The sequence below is a fragment of the Phyllobates terribilis genome, unplaced genomic scaffold, assembly GCF_046119375.1.
Source record: "Phyllobates terribilis strain yellow unplaced genomic scaffold, ASM4611937v1 Scaffold_8__6_contigs__length_399053987, whole genome shotgun sequence".
Classification (NCBI taxonomy): Eukaryota; Metazoa; Chordata; class Amphibia; order Anura; family Dendrobatidae; genus Phyllobates; species Phyllobates terribilis.
The window spans coordinates 258,386,110-258,408,186 of NW_027362768.1; the positions used below are offsets into that span (position 1 = coordinate 258,386,110).

Below are 22,077 nucleotides of genomic sequence, written 5' to 3' on the forward strand. Positions count from 1 at the left end.
CATCATGCTTTGGGGCTGTGTGGCCAATGCCGGCACCGGGAATCTGGTTAAAGTTGAGGGACGCATGGATTCCACTCAGTATCAGCAGATTCTTGACAATAATGTTCAAGAATCAGTGACAAAGTTGAAGTTACGCAGGGGATGGATCTTTCAGCAAGACAATGATCCAAAACACCGCTCCAAACCTACTCAGGCATTCATGCAGAGGAACAATTACAATGTTCTGGAATAGCCATCCCAGTCCCCAGACCTGAATATCATTGAACATCTGTGGGATCATTTGAAGAGGGCTGTCCATGCTCGGCGACCATCAAACTTAACTGAACTGGAATTGTTTTGTAAAGAGGAATGGTCAAAAATACCTTCATCCAGGATCCAGGAAATCATTAAAAGCTACAGGAAGCGACTAGAGGCTGTTATTTTTGCAAGAGGAGGATCTACTAAATATTAATGTCACTTTTCTGGTGAGGTGCCCATACTTATGCACCTGTCAAATTTTGTTTGAATGCAGATTGCACATTTCAAGGCAGAAACATTACTGTGTCCAACAGTTATTACATATATCAAACTGAAATAGCTGTTGCAAAAACACCAATTTTTATAAAACATTAAGCTTAAGATTAATAGGGGTGCCCAAACTTTTTCATATAACTGTATTTCATGCAATAAAATGCAACTGTATATAATTAGGGCATTAATGTTTCCTATGACTTGAAGACATTTACTTTAGCGCTTTTTGGAATGTGCTCCCTTTAAAACACAAAGCAATGGATTTGGAGTCAAAACCACTATGGCATAAAACATCCCTTAATGTTTTGAGCTACATTATTTTTACATGAGATTTTAATTTAAACCACTCTACTGCTTAATTAATGATCCGACCTGCGCACTTCTGCACATCGTAGATCAGTTTTAACTGTCAGAACAGGCGTTTTGGTGCTTGAAAATAAAATTAGGAAGATGTCATTGCCATCAGATTTAACAACATTTTCGTTTCCTGGACATGTTTTACTTTCATTGTTCCCTAGGATTCCCCTATTCTCCCTGTACATGTATTTATGCTGTGGATTATTTGAAGCGTTTTATGATCACATGGTTTATTAATTTCATTCATCTTTTCTTTTTTATTATTTTTTAGGTTGGCAAATACAAGGACCGTAGTCTACAAATGAAGTATTATGTGTGGCCAGTGTTTGAACTGTATCCAAACTCAGAGGAACATAAAGATGAACATCTGAGCATTGTTACACTGGAGGAAGCTCCTTTTGTCATTGTAGAAGATGTTGATCCCTTGAGTGGCACCTGCATGAGAAATACAGTTCCCTGCCGCAAGCAGATACGCATTGAGTATGTAGGAAACGCTTTCTTCATTGTTTAACCACTGCTACTCTATAAATTTGGGTTTACTATGCTATTGTGTGCTATAAATGTTTTGTAGCAGCTGCTGTATGTTCTGAAAACTAATTTTGTAATAGTTTTTATTGAATTTTTTTTAACAAAATTATAAAAGGATAGAGTAGGTCAATATAAAGCCTATTTCAAGTCTCTACTTCCCTATGCAATCAGTATCAACCATTTAGCAAAGCTACTTAGAAAATTTGCTCATTCTTCTTTAGTCTCTACTTCACACATATAGAGGCCCCAATTCATCAAACTGATTCTTCTTTGGGCATTACACTGTGTTCCAAATTATTATGCAAATAATATTTTCTCAGATTTTCCCAAATTACCTATATGAATTGCAGTCATTGTAATTTTCCAGTCAAATAACTATTAGAGTACAATTGAAAGGTTTTTGTACAAACTGCCTATGATAACAGTATATTTTTTAAAAAATAAAAACCTCAAACTGCACTCAAAATGCATGTCATTTTTGAAATTATAAGCATTAGCAGGTTATTACAAACTGAAATCAAACAGTTTTCAACTCAAAACTTTATTCTAGGTGATGTTACATTTGCACATAGGACCCCTTGTTCGAAAGGAGCTTCTGAACTCTCTCGTCCATTGAATTTGTCATGCTGCACATAACACATCTGCATCTCTGGCTGCTATGGGCATAAAAGGGGACAAACTTATGGTGTGACCCCCATGCTCCCCTGACCTCAACCCCATTGAGAACCTCTGGAGCATCATCAAAAGGAGTGTCTATGATGGTGGGAGGCAGTTCACATCTAAGCAACAGCTCTGGGAGGGTATTCTGTCCTCATGCAAAACAATTGAAGCAGAAACCATCCAAAACCTGACAAATTCAATGGACGAGAGAGTTCAGAAGCTCCTTTCGAACAAGCGGTCCTATGTGCAAATGTAATATCACCTAGAATAAAGTTTTGAGTTGAAAACTGTTTGATTTCAGTTTGTAATAACCTGCTAATGCTTATAATTTCAAAAATGACCATTTTTTTGTTCTTTATTAAAATGAAAAGGTTGAAAACTCTGCTGTGCATAATAATTTGGAACATGCATTTTGAGTGCAGTTTGAGTTTTTTATTTTTTAAAAAATATACTGTTATCATAGGCAGTTTGTACAAAAACCTTTCAGTTGTACTCTAATAGTTATTTGACTGGAAAATAACTGACTGCAATTCATATAGGTAATTTGGGAAAATCTGAGAAAATATTATTTGCATAAGTAAATACATAGAAAGAGTGCATGAAAATAACATAGGGTACTTAGTTAACATTGTTTTGATAAAAAAAAGTAAAAGTCATCCCACCACGTCAAGGTGACCCTACTCAAGATGGTCCTAACCTCTAGTATTAAAACCTTACCATGTGTCAAATTATGTAAATGTGAATAAGGGCCAAGCAGGATTGAGGCCTCAACTACTGGACCAATATTGAGGTAATGGTAAGGACTTTTTAATTAAAGTATATTAGAATAGAGATTAGATTATTACAATAAATAGGTAAACATTTAGGATTAAATCAATGTTAGTTTTAGACCACCCCTCTAAGAAGTGACAATTGTTTGATTGATGGGGGTCAGGTTCTTAATTATCTACTCCAGCACAGTAGCTTGGCTGTATAGTACTGCTGTTGCTGTGTCTGGTGCTGCCGCTTGTCCCATCCAGTGCCATTCATATAAATAGAAAACACTGCAGTAACAGAGCTGCCCATATAGATGAGAGACTGTGTCTATGTAAACAACAAAAGGGACTCTATTGTGCTGATAGGTGGGGTCCTGCAGGTCAAATCCCTGATGGTCAAACATTAATAGTCTATTTTAAGTACTGAATAATACAGTTAACCTGTTCTAGTTAAAGAATTCCACGTGTTACTTACATAATATTATATTTTACAATTCTAAACATTTTTTGCAATTTGTTTATTTTTTTTCAAAGTGAGGTTCTGCTTTAAAATTCATGGATTTTGTCAAGCGGTCTAACAATTCCTCAACAGCAGCTAACAGAGCGTAACCATAAGGTCTATCGATTAACCTTTTCAGTACAAAGTCAATAATATTCTAGGCGCACCATAGGTGTTTGCAGTGAAGCAAGTTTGACTTTTCTTTGGAATGAAAAAGTTAAATCCAGCTACATAAAATATATTAGCGTGACATTTTACATTGTTAAAATATATCTATATACAGTGAGTGCTCAGGATAAATGAGTACAACCAAACAGCTTTGTCAGAAAAAGTGTTTCCTTTCAGAATCAACATTTTCTAGAGGATACCATACTACATAATATTCACACAAATGTTTGCCATTGATTGCTAACAAAATTTGTATTTTGCACACCCAAAAAGTAATATTCCTATTAAATTCCTTCAAGATCATGTTGCAAAAAGAGTACACCCCAATGAAAGTCTTGAGAGCAAAGTTTAGACTACAAAATTCTAATTAATAAGAATTCAATCATCAGTATGTCTAATTATTCATTAAACATGTGTCCAGCAGACAGTTAACTAAAAAAGGATATTACATAACAAAGAAAACCCCTTCCTATTTCATGCTTTCAGCAATGGCACCACATGGAAGAGAAATGCAATAATTACTGAGAATGGAAATAATTTCTTTATACAAAAAAGGTGAAGGCTACAAGAAAATCAGCGGCTTTAATTATCAGTCAAGAATACTGTAGCAAATATAGTAGCTTCTCCCTGCCCATTGACAATGACTGACAAGCCTCTTCCTGTACATGCACATACAGTGGCATGTAAAAGTTTGGGCTCCCGTGATCAAAATTACTGTTATAGTGAACGGTTTAGCAAGTTGAAGGTGAAATGATCTCTAAAAGAGCTAAAGTTAAATTGACACATTTCCTTCCTTTTTAAGCAAAAAAAAAAGAAGTGATTTTTTAAATTTTAAAAATTACAAAAAGGGCCGATGCAAAAGTTTGGGCACCCTTGGAGATTTTTGTGCTCCAATAACTTTGACCAAGGTTTCAGACCTTAATTAGCTTGTTAAGGTTATAGCTTGTTCATTATCATCAGTAGGAAAGGCCAGGTGATGCAAATTTACCAGTTTTATAAAAACCCAGCCTCCTCTAACCTTGTGCCAAAAAATCAACCATGGGTTCTTCTAAGCAGCTGCCTAGCACTCTGAAAATGAAAATGGTGGAGGCCCACAAAGCAGGAGAAGGTTATAAGAAAATAGCAAAGCGTTTTCAAGTTAACTTCCTCAGATTCGAAATGTAATTAAGAAATGATAGTTACCAGATACAGTAGAGATCAAGCTAAGGTCTGGAAGACCAAGCAAAATTTCAGTGAGAAATGCTGGTAGGATTGCTAGAGACACAAATCAGAACCCCTACTTGACCTTCAGAAAGATTTAGCAGACTCTGGAGTTGTGGTACATTGTTCTACTGTTCAGAGACACCTGCACAAATATGGCCTTCATGGAAGATTCATCAGAAGAAAACCTTTCCTGCGTTCTCACCGTAAAATTCAGTGTCAGAAGTATGCAAAAGAACCACTAAACAAGCCTGATGCATTTTGGAAAGTCCCGTGAACCAATGAGGTTAAAATAGAACTCTTTGGCCACAATGATCAAAGGTATGTGTAGAGAAAAAAGGGCACAGAATTTCAGAAAAAGAACATCTCATCAACCATTGAGCATGGGGGTGAATAAATCATGCTTTGGGGTTGTGTTGCAGGGGAACATTTCATGGGAAGAATGGATTTAATACATATCAACAAATTCTTGATGCAAATTCTTGATACACCATCTGTAAAAAAGCTGAAGTTAAAAAGAGGATGGCTTCTACAAATGGATAATAATCCTAAACACACATCAAAATCCACAATAAACTACCTCAAAAGGTGCAAACTGAAGGTTTTACAATGGCCCTCACAGTCCCCTGATCTGAACATCATTGAAAATCTGTGGCAACACCTCAAAATAGCAGTGCATGCAAGACGACACAGGAATCTCAGGGAACCGGAAGAGTTTTCCAAGGAAGAATGGATAAACATCCCTCAAACAAGAATTGAAAGACAATTGTCTAGCTACAAAAAACTGTGATACTTGCAAAAGGGGGTGCTACTAGGTACTAGCCATGCAGGGTGAATTAACACAGCCAAAAAAAAGGGGCAGCAGTATTTACCTGCCCAGGTCTCAGAACTAATGCACTATCAGGATGCAGCAAACCCATATAGTAAAAATGACGTCAAAACAGGTGCAAAATACTGATGAGACAACTGCTCACAACCTACCAATTCATGGAGGGGGTGATTGCTTAGTATTAGAATTGCACAAAACTAACCATTCAGGGTGCTCAAACTTTTGCATCGGCCCATTTTCCTTTTTGTAATTTTTAAAATGTAAAAAATGACTATTTTGCCTAAATTACAAAGGAAATGTGTCATCTTTAACTTTAGCCCGTTTAGAGATCATTTAATCTTCAACTTGCTTAACTGTTCACAATAACAGTAATTTTGATCAGGGGTGCCCAAACTTTTATATGCCACTGTAGGCAGAGGCTTGTAAGTAACTATCAGTAGGCAGAGGCAGCTATTAAATGTATGTTCTTCTCTAAAACTCTGCAGCATCTTAGAGTCAAATATACATTGCTGTGATTGTAAAGACAGCATGTATCACCTCTCAAGTTCACCTGTCAAGTTCGCTTTAAAAATATTACAGTGTGACATAGTTGGTAAGGTTGGAAAAAAGTGTACAACTCTGTCAGTTGGAGACTAAAACTGTTATCAAGTTGTTTTATATGAAAGCAAAAATCTCAGGGCAGATGACAATTTCCCAATGACAGGGGAAAAATTATCCCCTAACTTCACATACAATGGATTTTAAAAGCCTACAAATCTCTGTTAAAATTACAGGTTTTTGCCATGTAAAAAACTATACCAAGAAGCATAATTTCAGAACGTTTTCCACCTTTATTGTCACCCATAATCTGTACAATTCAATTGAAAAAAACAATCTAAAATCTTTTCAGGTGGAAAAAGAAAAATAAAGAATTAAAATAATGTGGTTGCATAAATATACACACCCTTAAACTAATACTTTGTTTAAAAACCCTTTTAATTCATAACAGCGTTCAGTCTTTTTGGGTAGGAATATATCAGCATGGCTGAGAAATCTTTGCTCGCTCCTCCTTGCAGTAGCGCTCCAAGTCGGTCAGATTGTTAGGACTTCTGTGTACAGCACTCTCCTCAGGTCAATACTCTAAAGGTCAATTTTCAATTGGAAACATACCTTTTGAAATTATGTCCAAAAAGTTCAACCTTGGTTTCATCAGACCATAACACATATTCCACATATTCCTGCTGGCTTTTGGCAGACTTGATGTAGATTTGGCAAAACATAGCTGGGCTTGGATGTTTTTTTTTTTGTAATAAAAGACCTCTAAATTGCAACTCTACTTCACAGGTCAGACATATAAAGAAAACAGGAGATTCTTGTCACATGCCAGTACTTGTCAGAAAATCTTGGCAGCCTCTCAGACCAATTTTCTTCTTGTCTTTTCGTCAGCTTTTGAGGGGCGTCAAGTTCTTGTGTCAATGTTATACTAAATTTAAGCCTCTTCTTTATGATCATCTGCACAGTTTTCCATGGTATATCTAATGCCTTACATTTTTTATTACCCTTCTCCTGACTGACCACTTTTAACCACTAAATCCCTTTGCTGTGTTGTAAGCTGTTTACAGGCTATGACTTTTGCTGTAAAATGCAACTACAAAATGAACATCTAAACCTTATATGGGGTTGACCAGAATCACTCTACATGATGGCAACTGTGTACTGACTACTATTTAACATTAGTTTAAATGTGATTGGCAAATTCTGAACACAGCTACATCCCCAAATATAAGAGGGTGGTCACTACACTATTTTAGTTTTTCTATTTTTATTTCCCCCCTCAAATTGATTTCAGTATGTTTCTCAATTTGTACAATTTATTTTGGAGTGATTAAAAGTGGAAAAATGATCTGAAATGATTCTGCTTAGTATGATTTTTTTACATGACAAAATCATAGTATTTTAACAAGGGTGTGTAAATTTTTTATATTCCCTGTACATCCCTGAATCAACAATCTATCCCCTATTTTGTGAGAAGTATATTTGCCTTGTTCAATGACTTGACCATCACAACATTTTCTGGAAAAAATTTCCATAGTTTCTCTGTTCTGGAGGTAATGAATCCTCATCTATGATAATGGTGTAACCTTATTTTCAGTAGATCTAGAGGGTTTTACCCTTTGTCTTTGTTGCAGGCATTACATATATTTAAACATTGTAAGAAAATCACCCCCAATACATAATTTTCCAAAATCAATAGCCTGTCTTAGTACTGCACTCCACCCAGTCTCTTAATTACCCTGGAGGCATCTTCTACACCCACTTTACTTCTGCAACGTCAGTCCCATTGCATAACCTTAAAGAAGCACTCCTCCCATCAAAGTTTTTATCCTCCCAATATATTGCAATCATCATATTATATAGTACTGTTTAATTACAATTGCTCATTTTTCCCTTCTACTCAGCTAATTATTCTCTTTTCTCTGCTCTATGTAGCAACAGGAAGTCTTGTCCCTGTATTTATCATTCCCCAATTCAACTCCTGACCTAGGTGCTCCCTCCTCCCCCATGCCATAGACTTTTGCAGTGATTCATGACTCATACAGGAAAAATTGACTTCCAGTTTCTACCTAGAGCTTAGAAGGATTCAGCCAGTCAGTTTTTAATCATGTGATGTCATAGACCTAATGGAAAACAGAAGACTTAACTGGGCAGAAAGGCAAAATGAGCAATTGTAAGTACACAGTGCTATATAATATGATGATTGCAATATATTAAGAGGATAACAATTTTGATGGGAGGAGGAGTGCTTCTTTAATTTAAATGTCTTACCCTGCGTTAGACTTCGTTTGTCATTTTCCCACCCAAGACCCCGGCTTCCCCAAATCTGTTTGGCTTTGTTCTTATCCTGGTCTTACAGAGCCCTATTAATGAATGTGGTGCACACTGCATAGAGGATAAATATTGGCTCAAAGCTCATTAAATGTGCCTTTATTAAAAAAATCTTTCAAAATTCCCTTAAAATGGTCTATACATTTTGCAGTAGTTACACAATCTAAAGCTAAAAATGTAATAAACTAAACTAAAATACATATATGGACGACTCATTGCAATGTTCATTTGATGCTTTTATCTCAGAATTGCAAATGCGCCCATACTGGCTTGTGAGTGTGCTTCATGAAAGTCTTACATTTTTCAAGTCTTTGATGGATTGCTGCTTTAAATAGCTGCTAATGTAGATGGGAATGCTTCACTGTGTGACATCCGCAGAGACTTTCATAGCTCCAATCTGTGTTCCTTTCACTATAAGAAATAAAGCTGACCTTTGCACCGTCTTTTCACTCTGACTGTATGAGAGAGACTTCTTTCTGTGTTCTGAACACTGGAGAAATCAGGCTGACAGTAACAGACATGCCCTATGTCATGGCGGAGATGTTATCATATCAGGAGGCATATGCCAGTATGTGAAGTGACAAACAACTTTGTTCCAAATTCGAGGCTATCACTTGTTCTGTATATCACCTTGGAAATATCAAAGATTACCCATAGGATCTGTAATCTTCATCTTGTCTGTGATGGGCATCAGAGATATTTATTATTGTATACATGACAGCAAAAAGGGAAAGGTAGCAAGAGGATGAGCAGATTGGCAAAGTGAAGATTTCATTCCGTATGATCGGTGCCATACATCACATAGACACGTTACACATATGCACTTGGAAGGGAAAGGGAGATGTTTCAATCACCTTGTCTAGTTGACTCAATAGTAAGGTACTACCCTTCATTCAATAGTCGTGGGTAATATCTATCACATAGTGCTAGGAGGCCAGCACATGAGAAATGATTTCACTAAGATTGTTGGGTCTTATATACAATTGTGCTCAAGTTTTCATACCCCGGCCGAATTTTTCCTTTCTTGGCCTTGTTTCAGAGAATATGAATGATAACAAAAAACCTTTTTCTCCACTCATGGTTATTGGTTGCGTGAAGCCATTTATTGTCAAACTACTGTGTTTTCTCTTTTTAAATCTTAATGACAACCAAAAACATCCAAATGACCGTGATCAAAAGTTTACATACCCCATTTCTTAATACCGTGTATTGCCCCCTCTAACATCAATGACAGCTTAAAGTGTTTTGTGGTAGTTGTGGATGAGGTTCTTTAATTTCTCAGATGGTAAAGCTGCCCATTCTTCTTGGCAAAAAGCCTCCAGTTCCTGTAAATTCCTGGGCTGTCTAGCATGAACTGCGCGCTTGATCTCCCCAGAGTGGTTCAATGATATTGAGGTCAGGAGACTGAGATGACCACTCCAGAACCTTCACTTTGTTCTGCTGTAGCCAATGACAGGTCGACTTGGCCTTGTGTTTTGGATCGTTGTCATGTTGGAATGTCCAAGTATGTCCCATGCGTAGCTTCAGGGCTGATGAGTGAAAATTTGCTTCCAGTATTTGCTAATAACGTGCTGCATTCAGTTTCCTTCAACTTTTACTAAGTTTCCTGTGCCTTTGTAGCTCACACATCCCCAAAACATCAGTGATCCACCTCCGTGTTTTACTGTAGGAATGGTGTTCCTTTCATCATAGGCCTTGTTGACCTCTCTCCAAATGTAACATTTATGGTTGTGGCCAAAAAGTTAAATTTTGGTCTCATCACTCCAAATTACCTTGTTCCAGAAGTTTTGAGGTTTGTCTCTGTGCTGTTTGGCTTTTATAGGCAAGATACTTTGTGGCATTTGCGCAGTAATGGCCTTCTTCTGGCGACTCGACCATGCAGCCCATTTTTCTTCAAGTGCCTCCTTACTGTGCATCTTGAAACAGTCACACCGCTAGTTTTCAGAGAGTCCTGAATTTCAGCTGATGTTATTTGTGGGTTTTTCTTTGCATCCTGAACAATTTTCCTGGCAGTTGTGGCCAAAATTTTTGTTTGTCTACCTGACCGTGCTTTGGTTTTTACAGTGCCCCAGATTTTCCATTTGTTACATTTGTTAATCACAGTTTGAATGCTGCTGACAGGTAGTATCAATTCCTTGGGTATTTTTTTGTATCTCTTCCCTGTGTTATACAGTTCAACTACCTTTTCCCGTAGATCCATTGACAATTCTTTTGCTTTCCCCATGACTCACAATCCAGAAATGTCAGTGGCTGGATGAAAGATGCAAGAGTCTGTCTGGATCCCAGAACCCCACTCAACTTTTACATTTAGTAGCCATTCAAACCCATTTGTGTCAAATTCTGTGCATGTTATGAGGCCAAAATCACCAGGGTATGTGAACTTTTGATCAGGGTCATTTGGATGTTTTTGGTTGTCATTAAGATTTAAAAAGAGCAAACAGTAGTTTGACAATAAATGGCTTCACCCAACCAATAACCATGAGTGGAGAAAAAGTTTTTTTTGTTATCATTTATATTCTTTGAAACAAGGCCAAGAAAGGAAATATTCTACCGGGGCATGTAAACTTTTGAGCACAATTGTATATCGTGATTCACTGATGTCAGCACTGACATAGGAGTGTAAAGGAAGGGAACCCCCAAATGAGGTGTGATTGAATCATCTGGTATATTAATTAGAAGGAAAATGTAGGCATTGAATGGCTTCATAAACATGGGTTACACATGTTACTACCGTAATTACTTGGGAACTATGCACACACTTGTTCTGAAATCAATTGCATAATTTGTAAAGTTTGGAATTCCATAGATTCAAAATATACAGTCATGGCCAAAAGTTTTGAGAATGACACCAAAATTATATTTTCACATGATCTGCTGGCCTCTGGTTTTTATTAGTGTTTGTCTGATGTTTATATCACATACATACAGAAATATAATTGCAATCATATTATGAGTACCAATAGGTTATATTGACAGAATGAGTTAATGCAGCAAGTCAATATTTGCAGTGTTGCCCCTTCTTCTTCAAGACCTCTGTAATTCTCCCTGGCATGCTCTCAATCAACTTTTGGACCAAATCCTGACTGATAGCAGTCCATTCTTGCATAATCAATGCTTGCATTTTGCCAGAATTTGTTGGTTTTTGTTTGTCCACCCGTCTCTTGATGATTGATCACAAGTTCTCAATAGGATTAAGATCTGGGGCATTTCCAGGCCATGGACCCAAAATCTCTATGTTTTGTTCCATGAGCCATTTAGTTATCACCTTTGCTTTATGGCAAGGTGCTCCATCATGCTGGAAAAGGCATTGTTGGGCGCCAAACTGCTCTTGGACGGTTGGGAGAAGTTGCTCTTGGAGGACATTCTGGTACCATTCTTTATTCATGGCTGTGTTTTTAGGCAAGACTGTGAGTGAGCCGATTCCCTTGGCTGAGAAGCAACCCCACACATGAATGGTTTCAGGATGCTTTACAGTTGGCATGAGACAAGACTGGTGGTAGCGCTCACCTCTTCTTCTCCGAATAAGCTGTTTTCCAGATGTCCCAAACAATCAAAGGGGATTCATCAGAGAAAATGACTTTGCCCCAGTCCTCAGCAGTCCACTCCCTGTACCTTTTGCAGAATATCAGTCGGTCCCTGATGTTTTTTCTGGAGAGAAGTGGCTTCTTTGCTGCCCTCCTTGAAACCAGCACTTGCTCAAAGAGTCTCCGCCTCACAGTGCGTGCAGAAGCACTCACACCAGCCTGCTGCCATTCCTGAGCAAGCTCGGCACTGCTGGTATTCCGATCCCGCAGCTGAAACAGTTTTAAGATACTGTCCTGGCGCTTGCTGGTCTTTCTTGGGCGCCCTGGAGCCTTTTTGACAACAATGGAAGCTCTCTCCTTGAAGTTCTTGATGATGCGATAGATTGTTGACTGAGGTGCAATCTTTGTAGCTGCGATACTCTTCCCTGTTAGGCTATTTTTGTGCAATGCAATGATGGCTGCACGTGTTTCTTTAGAGATAACTATGGTTAACTGAAGAGAAACAATGATACCAAGAACCAGCCTCCTTTTTAAAGTGTCCAGTGATGTCATTCTTACTTAATCATGACTGATCGCCAGCCCTGTCCTCATCAACACCCACACCTGTGTTAATGGATCACTCACTAAAATGATGTTAGCTGCTCCTTTTTAAGGCAGGACTGCAATGATGTTGAAATGTGTTTTGGGGGTTAAAGTTCATTTTCTGGGCAAATATTGACTTTGCAAGTACAGTAATTGCTGTTAAGCTGATCACTCTTTGACATTCAGGAGTATATGCAAATTTCCATTACAAAAAATGAAGCAGTAAACTTTGGAAAAATTACTATTTGTCTCATTCTCAATACTTTTGGCCATGACTGTACAGTATTCATTTTTTTACCTATTTTTTACCTATAGCTAGTATGTACATTCTACATGTCTCAAATTACACAATTTGGGCTCATGAACACAGCAAAGTTGGGTAAATTATTTGGAAGAGGTCAACCAAGTTCCGTAGAGCTCTGTACTACAGATTTATACTTAATCCTCTAGATTAAAACTCTTTGTTTAGTGATGAGCGAATCATTTTGATGCAAATTTAATATGTGTCAAATTTTAAGAAATTTGCTGGATCTGGCAAAATTGAACAATTCGAATGAACTAAATGTCCACTGCTGTTTTACACAATGACTAAGTTTGCATCAGCCAGAGAAGGATCCCCAAAGTTTGAGTGTGACCGGAAGGCTTCCCAAAATGCCTTGCATCTGTCACATCACATAGTATAGCATAGCATATAACATAGTACAGAACAGTCTATCATACCCTGTATAAAAGCAGAGGCACTTAATGCAGCAACCATTTTGGAGTAAATCTATTTAGTGAGAGGATGTCACAGCTCACAATTTACCAATAGAAAAAAGGAAAAAAAGAAAATAAAAAACCTCTGAATACAAATAGTATGTGACAAACCAGAAGTGAAGAGCCTTAAAGTATATGTGGAGGTCACTTTGATATTACTAAGGTTGTGTTTTCATTAAAAGCTTGAAAGATGTTGGTACGGTCTTAGAAGACTTCAAAGTATTATACAAGTATTTTCAGTGAAATTAAAGTATCTGCAATTTGCCACAAATAAATTAATTACAAATCGAGTTTTTGTGAAAAATTTGCCTACGCTGGCATATTTGAAGTTGAAAAGATTCTATCATCTCTACTATGTATGTTTTTGTATTAAATTGGAGGCAGATGAAGTATACTGTAGTAGTGCCTCATAGTGGTCTAAGAGAGCCCTTTTACAACTTCATGCAAATTGGAGGTTGTGCTGCCATTTCTTTAAAGCCTAAGTTAAAGGGGTAGTCCACTACTCAGACAACCCCTTCTGAATCTCTGTTTCCCCCCAGTAAAATAAGAATACTTATACTCATCTCCGGTGCCAGCGCTGTTCTAGCACTGGTTCTCCCGGAGCTCTCATGACATTGTTATGTCACGTGATCCCTGAGGACAATCGGCGCTGGCTTCACGCTCCTCTCTTTCAGACAAATGAAGACATCCAGAGGTACAAGCGTTTATGCTGTGGAATTTCCGCAGCATAAACGCTTGGGAACCGCTTGGTAATCCGCCCCCCATGGTCCCCAATGACAAGCCGCACTTTCAATGCCCATGTTGCGGATTTTTCCGCAGCGTTTATGCTGTGCTCAAAAATCCGCAGCATGTCCATTAATTTTGCGGACACGCAGCGTAATCGCCGCCATTGACTTGCATTGAAACGCATATTATCCGTGTCACTACATTTGTACTCACGGATTATATGCGTTTCAATGTGCGGATGGTACCCAGGTCTAGAGGAGAGGAGACTCTCATCCAGACCTGGGTACCATAGAAAACTGTAAAAAAAGAATTTAAAATAAAAAATAAAGTTTATACTCACCTACCGATGTCTTCCCGGTGTTTTGTCTGCTCCGGGACGGTGTCTTGCAATGTTCGCGTTGATGTGAAGGACCTGCCATGACGTCACTGAGTCATGTGACCCACCACATGGCTCAATGACGTCACCGCAGGTCCTTCACACTACCGCAAGCAATGCTAGACACCTGACGGAGCAGACAAAACACCGGGAAGACATCAGAAGGTGAGTATAAACTTTTTTTTTTTTTCACCATTCTTATTCTTTTTTTTAACTAACTTGGTCACACTACTATAAATCCATGCCGGTTGCATGGATTTATATAGTGTGAACAAGTTGTCAAGCACTTTTCCAAGTGATGCTAAAATCGCTTGGAAAAGCGCTTGTTAATCCGCATGCGGAAATGCATGCAAAAACACTTGACAAACGCTTCTTCCTGGCGTGAAAACCGCATGTAAAATCCGCATGCTTTTTTCCTGCCAGGGAGAAGCGTAAAAAATATGCTTCATTTCCGCAGCGTGGGCACTTAGCCTAATAAAAGTATTTTTTATTTTCATCTGAGAAGCCTTTTTGTAGGTTGGATGAATGTTTTTGTCTTGAAAATGAATAATTATAGTGAGAGGTAAAGAGCAAGGAAAAAATAAACTAAATTCTGAATAGAATCGCTGTTTTATGAGCTTGCTGTAAGAGGGACCTTTTGCTGGAAGTCCCTAGAAAACAAAGTTTCTGTGACTCAGGGGAACTTGTCAGTCTTCCAGTTCTTTATGTTGATCTTGTTTTGATCATTAGGAACCGCACAGAAGAAGGAGGAAACTACATCAAGAGATGCTGCAAGGGGTTCTGCATTGATATCTTGAAGAAAATAGCTAAAACTGTGAAATTTACCTATGATCTTTATCTGGTAACTAATGGCAAGCATGGAAAGAAGATTAATGGCACGTGGAACGGAATGATTGGCGAGGTAAGATGTTAGCTATGTAGTATATATTTCTTGATCGCCTTGTCCTATGCATTACAAAAGTTTTCTGCCCAGTTCACTACTAGAGATTCATGACTGATGGTGGAAGGTTTAACAGATGTGTAGGAAAAGGGTTTATCCACTTTTGGGGATGATTTTTTATTCTTACTTAAATGTATGTATTTTTGGCTAATAATAATTGTTGTAATTAGTTTTTATTAATAATTTTGCACCCTTTGCGTTTTATAGCTTCTGTTTGCACTGCCTACTTTTTGCTGCAGAAAGAATTACCCAAGAACATGTCAGTGAACTCGTTCTTACGATCTAATGGGATAGATTGTAACTCTCATCTGGCCTTTTTGGGCTCTTATCAACTTATTTTTGGTCACTGACTACATCTACCTTGCATATACAGGGAAACAAATAGACTATAAAAGCAAACATTTTTAATGAAACTGAAAGGCAAATCTGATTTTTTAGCCCCAGATACATGCATAGTAAAAAATAATTGTCTACATATTTAGTTATATTAATCAGATAAATAGCAAAGCATCCCATACTATTTTTTTTACAGCAAAATAAAATAATCAAGTTCTAGCGTAGATGTGAACTAGTGAATAGGCAGTGCAAAAGTAAGGAATTCAAAGAACACTAGAGATGGAAGGGTGCCTGATCGTACTCCACCAGCTCAATTCACATCTCAATGTGTGCTCTCGGCAATCTCCTTCTCTTTTTTTACTTTAAATTTGAAGTGTATCTCCTTTTGTATGTGATAAGGGAACTCTAGGAATACAGTGGAGGGTTGCCACATCCAGTGTACAGTACAGACCAAAAGTTTGGACACCTTCTCATTTAAAGATTTTTCTGTATTTTCATGACTATGAAAATTGTACATTGACACTGAAGGCATCAAAACTATGAAGTAACACATGTGGAATTATATACTTAACAAAAAAGTGTGAAATAACTGAAAATATGTCTTGTATTCTAGGTTCTTCAAAGTAGCCACCTTTTGCTTTGATGACTGCTTTGCACACTCTTGGCATTCTCTTGATGAGCTTCAAGAGGTAGTCACCGGAAATAGTTTTCACTTCACAGGTGTGCCCTGTCAGGTTTAAGAAGTGGGATTTCTTGCCTTATAAATGGGGTTGGGACCATCAGTTGTGTTGTGCAGAAGTCTGGTGGACACACAGCTGATAGTCCTACTGAATAGACTGTTAGCTGCTTTTTTCTTGCTATAATACAAATTCTAAGTAAAGAAAAATGAGTGGCCATCATTACTTTACGAAATGAAGGTCAATCAGTCCGAAAAATTGGGAAAACTTTGAAAGTGTCACCAAGTGCAGTTGCAAAAACCATCAAGCGCTACAAAGAAACTGGCTCACATGAGGAGTTCCCCAGGAAAGGAAGACCAAGAGTCACCTCTGCTTCTGAGGATAAGTTTATCCGAGTCACCAGACTCAGAAATCACAGCTCAGATTAGAGACCAGGTCAATGCCACACAGAGTTCTAGCAGCAGACACATCTCTACAACAACTGTTAAGAGGAGACTTTGTGCAGCAGGCCTTCATGGTAAAATAGCTGCTAGGAAACCACTGCTTAGAACAGGCAACAAGTAGAAGAGACTTGTTTGGGCTAAAGAACACAAGGAATGGACATTAGACCAGTGGAAATCTGTGCTTTGGTCTAATGAGTCCAAATTTGAGATCTTTGGTTCCAACCACCGTGTCTTTGTGCGACGCAGAAAAGGTGAACGGATGGACTCTACATGCCTGGTTCCCACCATGAAGCATGGAGGAGGAGGTGTGATGGTGTGGGGGTGCTTTGCTGGTGACACTGTTGGGGATTTATTGAAAATTGAAGGCATACTGAACCAGCATGGCTACCACAGCATCTTGCAGCGGCATGCTATTCAATCCGGTTTGCGTTTAGTTGGACCATCATTTATTTTTCAACAGGACAATGACCCCAAACACACTTCCAGGCTGTGTAAGGGCTATTTCACCAAGAAGGAGAGTGATGGGGTGCTACGCCAGATGACCTGACCTCCACAGTCACCAGACCTGAACCCAATCGAGATGGTTTGGGGTGAGCTGGACCGCAGAGTGAAGGCAAAAGGGCCAACAAGTGCTAAACATCTCTGGGAACTCCTTCAAGATTGTTGGAAGACCATTTCCGGTGACTACCTCTTGAAGCTCATCAAGAGAATGCCAAGAGTGTGCAAAGCAGTCATCAAAGCAAAAAGTGGCTACTTTGAAGAACCTAGAATATAAGACATATTTTCAGTTGTTTCACACTTTTTTGTTAAGTATATAATTCCACATGTGTTAATTCATAGTTTTGATGCCTTCAGTGTGAATGTAGAATTTTCATAGTCATGAAAATACAGAAAAATCTTTAAATGAGAAGGTGTGTCCAAACTTTTGGTCTGTACTGTAAGTGGTGCTGACCATGTTTTCTGCCTTGTGGCCATGCATGGTATGAATTAGACATGGTTTTCTGGCTGCTGTATATGTGATGGCTTTAGGGGATGGGTACAAGCTGGAATACTGGTCGTATACTGCATATAATGCAGGTTTTGTGTATCCAGTGTGCATAGTGCTGGCCATATATTGGGTCCTTCTGTGGTGTGTATGGTGCTGGCTGTACACAGGTTACTGACTGCTGTATTTATGGCAGGTGTGGAGGATTAGTACCTGTGGACAACTTTGGGTATACACTCCTGGCCAAAAATTTTGAGACACAAAGTTTGGTTTTCACAAAGTTTCCTTTTCAGTTTTTATAGTGGCAATTTGCATTAACTGTAGAGTGTTATGAAGAGTGAGCAGATGAGGTGAAAAAAAATTCCAAAGCCATTCCCTACCATGAAAATTGACTTAGTCACAAAAACACCAATGCCACTGAATTTCAGGGCTGCCACAAAATGACCTGCTTACATAATTTCAGTGATCTTCTCTTTAACTCAGGAGAAACTGTTAACAAGGACAAGGCAGCTGACATCACTGTCATTTTGATTGAATTATAAAAACTGACTGGTAGATTTTAAAGTTTGCTGAAAAAGAAGGCTGGGGCTGGAAATCATTGTCTACTTCTGTTAACCATTGTTACCTACAAGGAAACACATGCGGTTATCATTGCTTTGCATCAAAAGGGATTTATAGGCAAGGGCATTGCTGCTTGTAAGATTGTCCTACATCAACCATTTACTGGATCCAGGGGCGTACATAGGAATCATGGGGCCCCATAGCAGAAGTTCTAATTGGGGGCCCCCCCCCCAACAAAAAAATGTAAATAATTGTTGGGGTCACAGAATACCATATCTCTCCTACCTTTACAAAGTTATTTCCCCCCTGCTGAAGTCCCAGATCCCTTTTTCATTGTCCCATAAAGTATGATGCCAACAAAAGTGCCTGCCAAACACAGTATTATACCCCCATGGTGAATTCCTCCACATGCACAGTATAATGACCCTACTGTACCCACCGCAACTCCCAAGGCAAAGAATGGTGACCCCAACTGTGACCCCCACACAGTCCTCCATGCAGTATAATGGGCCTACATACACTATAATGGCCCGAACTAGCCCTCCAAACAGTATAATGGCCCCCACACAAACCTTCACACTCCACAGAGTATAATGCACTCCCCATGGTCCTCCACCAGTATAGTGCACTGCGATGTGGGGCATCATGATCTGTGTGTCTGCAGTGTAAAATCAGTGGCCCAAAGTCACTTAACCCTTTCAATAATGCCCATTCTTGTGCCAGAGAGAGAGAGAAAGATAAAAAGAGAGGGAGAGAGAGAGAAAGAGAAATAAATATAAATATAAATATATATATATGTACAGACCAAAAGTTTGGACACACCTTCTCATTTAAAGATTTTTCTGTATTTTCATGACTATGAAAATTGTACATTCACACTGAAGGCATCAAAACTATGAATTAACACATGTGGAATTATATACTTAGCAAAAAAGTGTGAAACAACTGAAAATAGTCTTATATTCTAGGTTCTTCAAAGTAGCCACCTTTTACTTTGATGACTGCTTTGCACACTCTTGGCATTCTCTTGATGAGCTTCAAGAGGTAGTCACCGGAAATGGTTATCACTTCACAGATGTGCCCTGTCAGGTTTAATAAGTGGTATTTCTTGCCTTATAAATGGGGTTGGGACCATCAGTTCTGTTGTGCAGAAGTCTGGTGGATACACAGCTGATATTTCTACTGAATAGACTGTTAGCTGCTTTCTTCTTGCCATAATACAAATTCTAAGTAAAGAAAAACGAGTGGCCATCATTACTTTACGAAACAAGCTCTACAAAGAAACTGGCTCGCATGAGGACCGCCCCAGGAAAGGAAGACCAAGAGTCACCTCTGCTTCTGAGGATAAGTTTATCCGAGTCACCAGCCTCAGAAATCGCAGGTTAACAGCAGCTCAGATTAGAGACCAGGTCAATGCCACACAGAGTTCTAGCAGCAGACACATCAGACACACACACACACACACACACACACACACACACACACACACACACACACACACACACACACACACACACACACACAGTTCCGCTGTATATTTTTTTTAGAGGGGGATATTCTGGGGATTGCCGCCTGTGAGTGCTGTCAGCAGGTGTGCGATCCCTCCTCCCCACCCTGCGCCCTGTGTGACCCCAGTATAGAAGCAGTGCAGTGTAGGCAGGGGGCAGTAGAAGCTGCCGGGAGTTTGCAGGCAGCAGCGGATGATGCAGTCAGGCAGATGCAGCAGAGTGGAGGCGGCTACAGTGCTAGGACAAGCTCGGCTCTGCTGCCCCCGGTGTCATCCTCCTGATTCTGGGACATGCCGCTTCCGGTCGCTCCTGGTGCTAGATGCTCGGAGCCTTCCTGGGTCCTGTAGTCTGCCGCACTGTCTCACCTGCTGGAGCTCCTTTTTTGTCTCCCTGGCTTTCATCACGATGGGTCCCAGCACCGCATATACCAGCGCCCGGACCTGCGGTGACCTGCATCAGATGCAGAGGTGGAATGATGGGAGAGGGAGTGTCAGATGACGCTCCCTCCTCCCATCATTGCTTTCAACTGTATCTGCATCTGCCCGCCGATACAGTTGAATGCGGAGCGGGGGGTGCAACGCTGACTGGCCAGAGAAGGGAAAGGGCAGATGCAGGAGGGGCGGCGGGGGCCCGATGCAGGAGTGGTGGCGGGGGCCCCCCCGGCTCACGTGCCCCATAGCAGTCGCGTGGCCTTCCGCCATTGGCGGTACGCCACTGACTGGATCAATAAGAAGTTCAAAGAAAGAGGTTCAATTGTGGCAAAGAAGGATTCAGTGTGCTCAATAAGTCCAACAAGTGCCAGGACTGTATCCAAAAGAGGATTCAGCTATGGGATTGGTTCAACACCAGAGATTGCTCATGAATGGCAGCAGCAGGTGTATCTGTATGCACAGTGAGAAGTCGCCTAGTGTCAAGAAGGGTGGTAAAGTAGCCACTTCTCCAAGAAAAACATCAAGGACAGACTGACATTCTGCAAGAAGTACAGGGAGTAGATTTTAGAGGACAGGGGTAAAGTTATTTTGTCTGATGAATGTCCCTTCAGACTATTTGGTACATCTCTAAGAATGATTGTCCAGAGAAGAAAAGGTAAGCGCTACCATGAGTCCTTAGCTATGCCGATAGTAAAGCATCCTGAGACAACTCATGTGTTGGGTTACTTTTCATCCAAGGGAGTGGACTCACAAGAATATTGCCAGGCAGAGATGAGCAGATTTGCAGAACTCTCTAGATCTGCTGGATTTTAATAGGAAATTTGATTTGCAGCAAATTTATTTCAGGATTTCAGCACGCGGTAGCGGTAAAAAAAGATGCAGAGGACCACATGGGGGAGAGCGTGCAGTGAAGGTCATCAGTAGGTGAGCAGTGAGATGAGAATTAGTTTTTCATTATATTTTTTCTACAAATTCCCAAAACCAGCATTCTGAAGAATATAGATTTTTGTAAAATTCAAGTAGAATTTAATTCCATTCAAATAAATTCACCCAACTCTACTGTCATGAATAAAGAATGGAAGCTAAACATTCAACAAGAGCAGCTATTCCCAACAATCCAGGAGCAATTTGGTGATAAACAATGCTTTTTTCCACCATGATGGAGACCATGTCACAAGGCATTACAGTTATGGCCGAAAGTGTTAGCACCCTTGAAATTGTTTCAGAAAATTAAGTATTTCTCCCAGAAAATTATTGCAATTACACACGTTTTGTTATACACATGTTTATTTCCTTTGTGTGTATTGAAACAACACAAAAAAACTGAAAAAAGGCAAATTGGACATAATTTCACACAAAACTTGATATCGCCATAATCGTACTGACCTGCAGAATAAATTTAAAATGTAATTTTTTACCCCTCTATTTTATTACTCGGTGAATTCTGTAAAAAAGAAATCCAAGCAATAATGGTAAAATTATGTTTTTTCTTCCAATGCCCCCCAAAAATATATATTTTAAAATTTTTAGTATATCATGTGATAAATAAATGGGGACATTCAAAACTATTACTTGTGTAACAGAAAACAATCCATAATGCAGCAATGGTAAGGAAAAAAGCTACAAGTTTTGGCTCTTGGAAGATTGAAAGGAAAACAAGAAAGTGAAGAAATGAAAAATGCTGGTAGGAAGGAATTAATGACTGAGGAGGACTAACACCCCAAAACATGTGTCTGCAAATAGAAATTCTGGTTTGGTTTTCATCCTAAGTCATGTGGCAATTCTCCTTAAAGTGAAGTTATTGACTTTTAGGGTTGTTACTTCCAGTAGGTGGTGCTAGAGTTCAATTCCTCTCTCTGAA

The 22,077-nt window shown here is 39.2% G+C and overlaps 1 protein-coding gene across 1 annotated transcript in view; it reads left to right on the top strand.

Annotated features, from left to right (window-relative positions):
* GRIN2B (glutamate ionotropic receptor NMDA type subunit 2B) overlaps positions 1 to 22,077 on the top strand; it is a 794,048-nt gene that overhangs the window by 668,171 nt on the left and 103,800 nt on the right. Inside the window, exons 6-7 of the mRNA XM_073644181.1 lie at positions 1,139 to 1,347; positions 15,065 to 15,236. Coding sequence (XP_073500282.1) covers positions 1,139 to 1,347; positions 15,065 to 15,236 — 381 coding nt within the window. The remainder of the gene's footprint in view (positions 1 to 1,138; positions 1,348 to 15,064; positions 15,237 to 22,077) is intronic.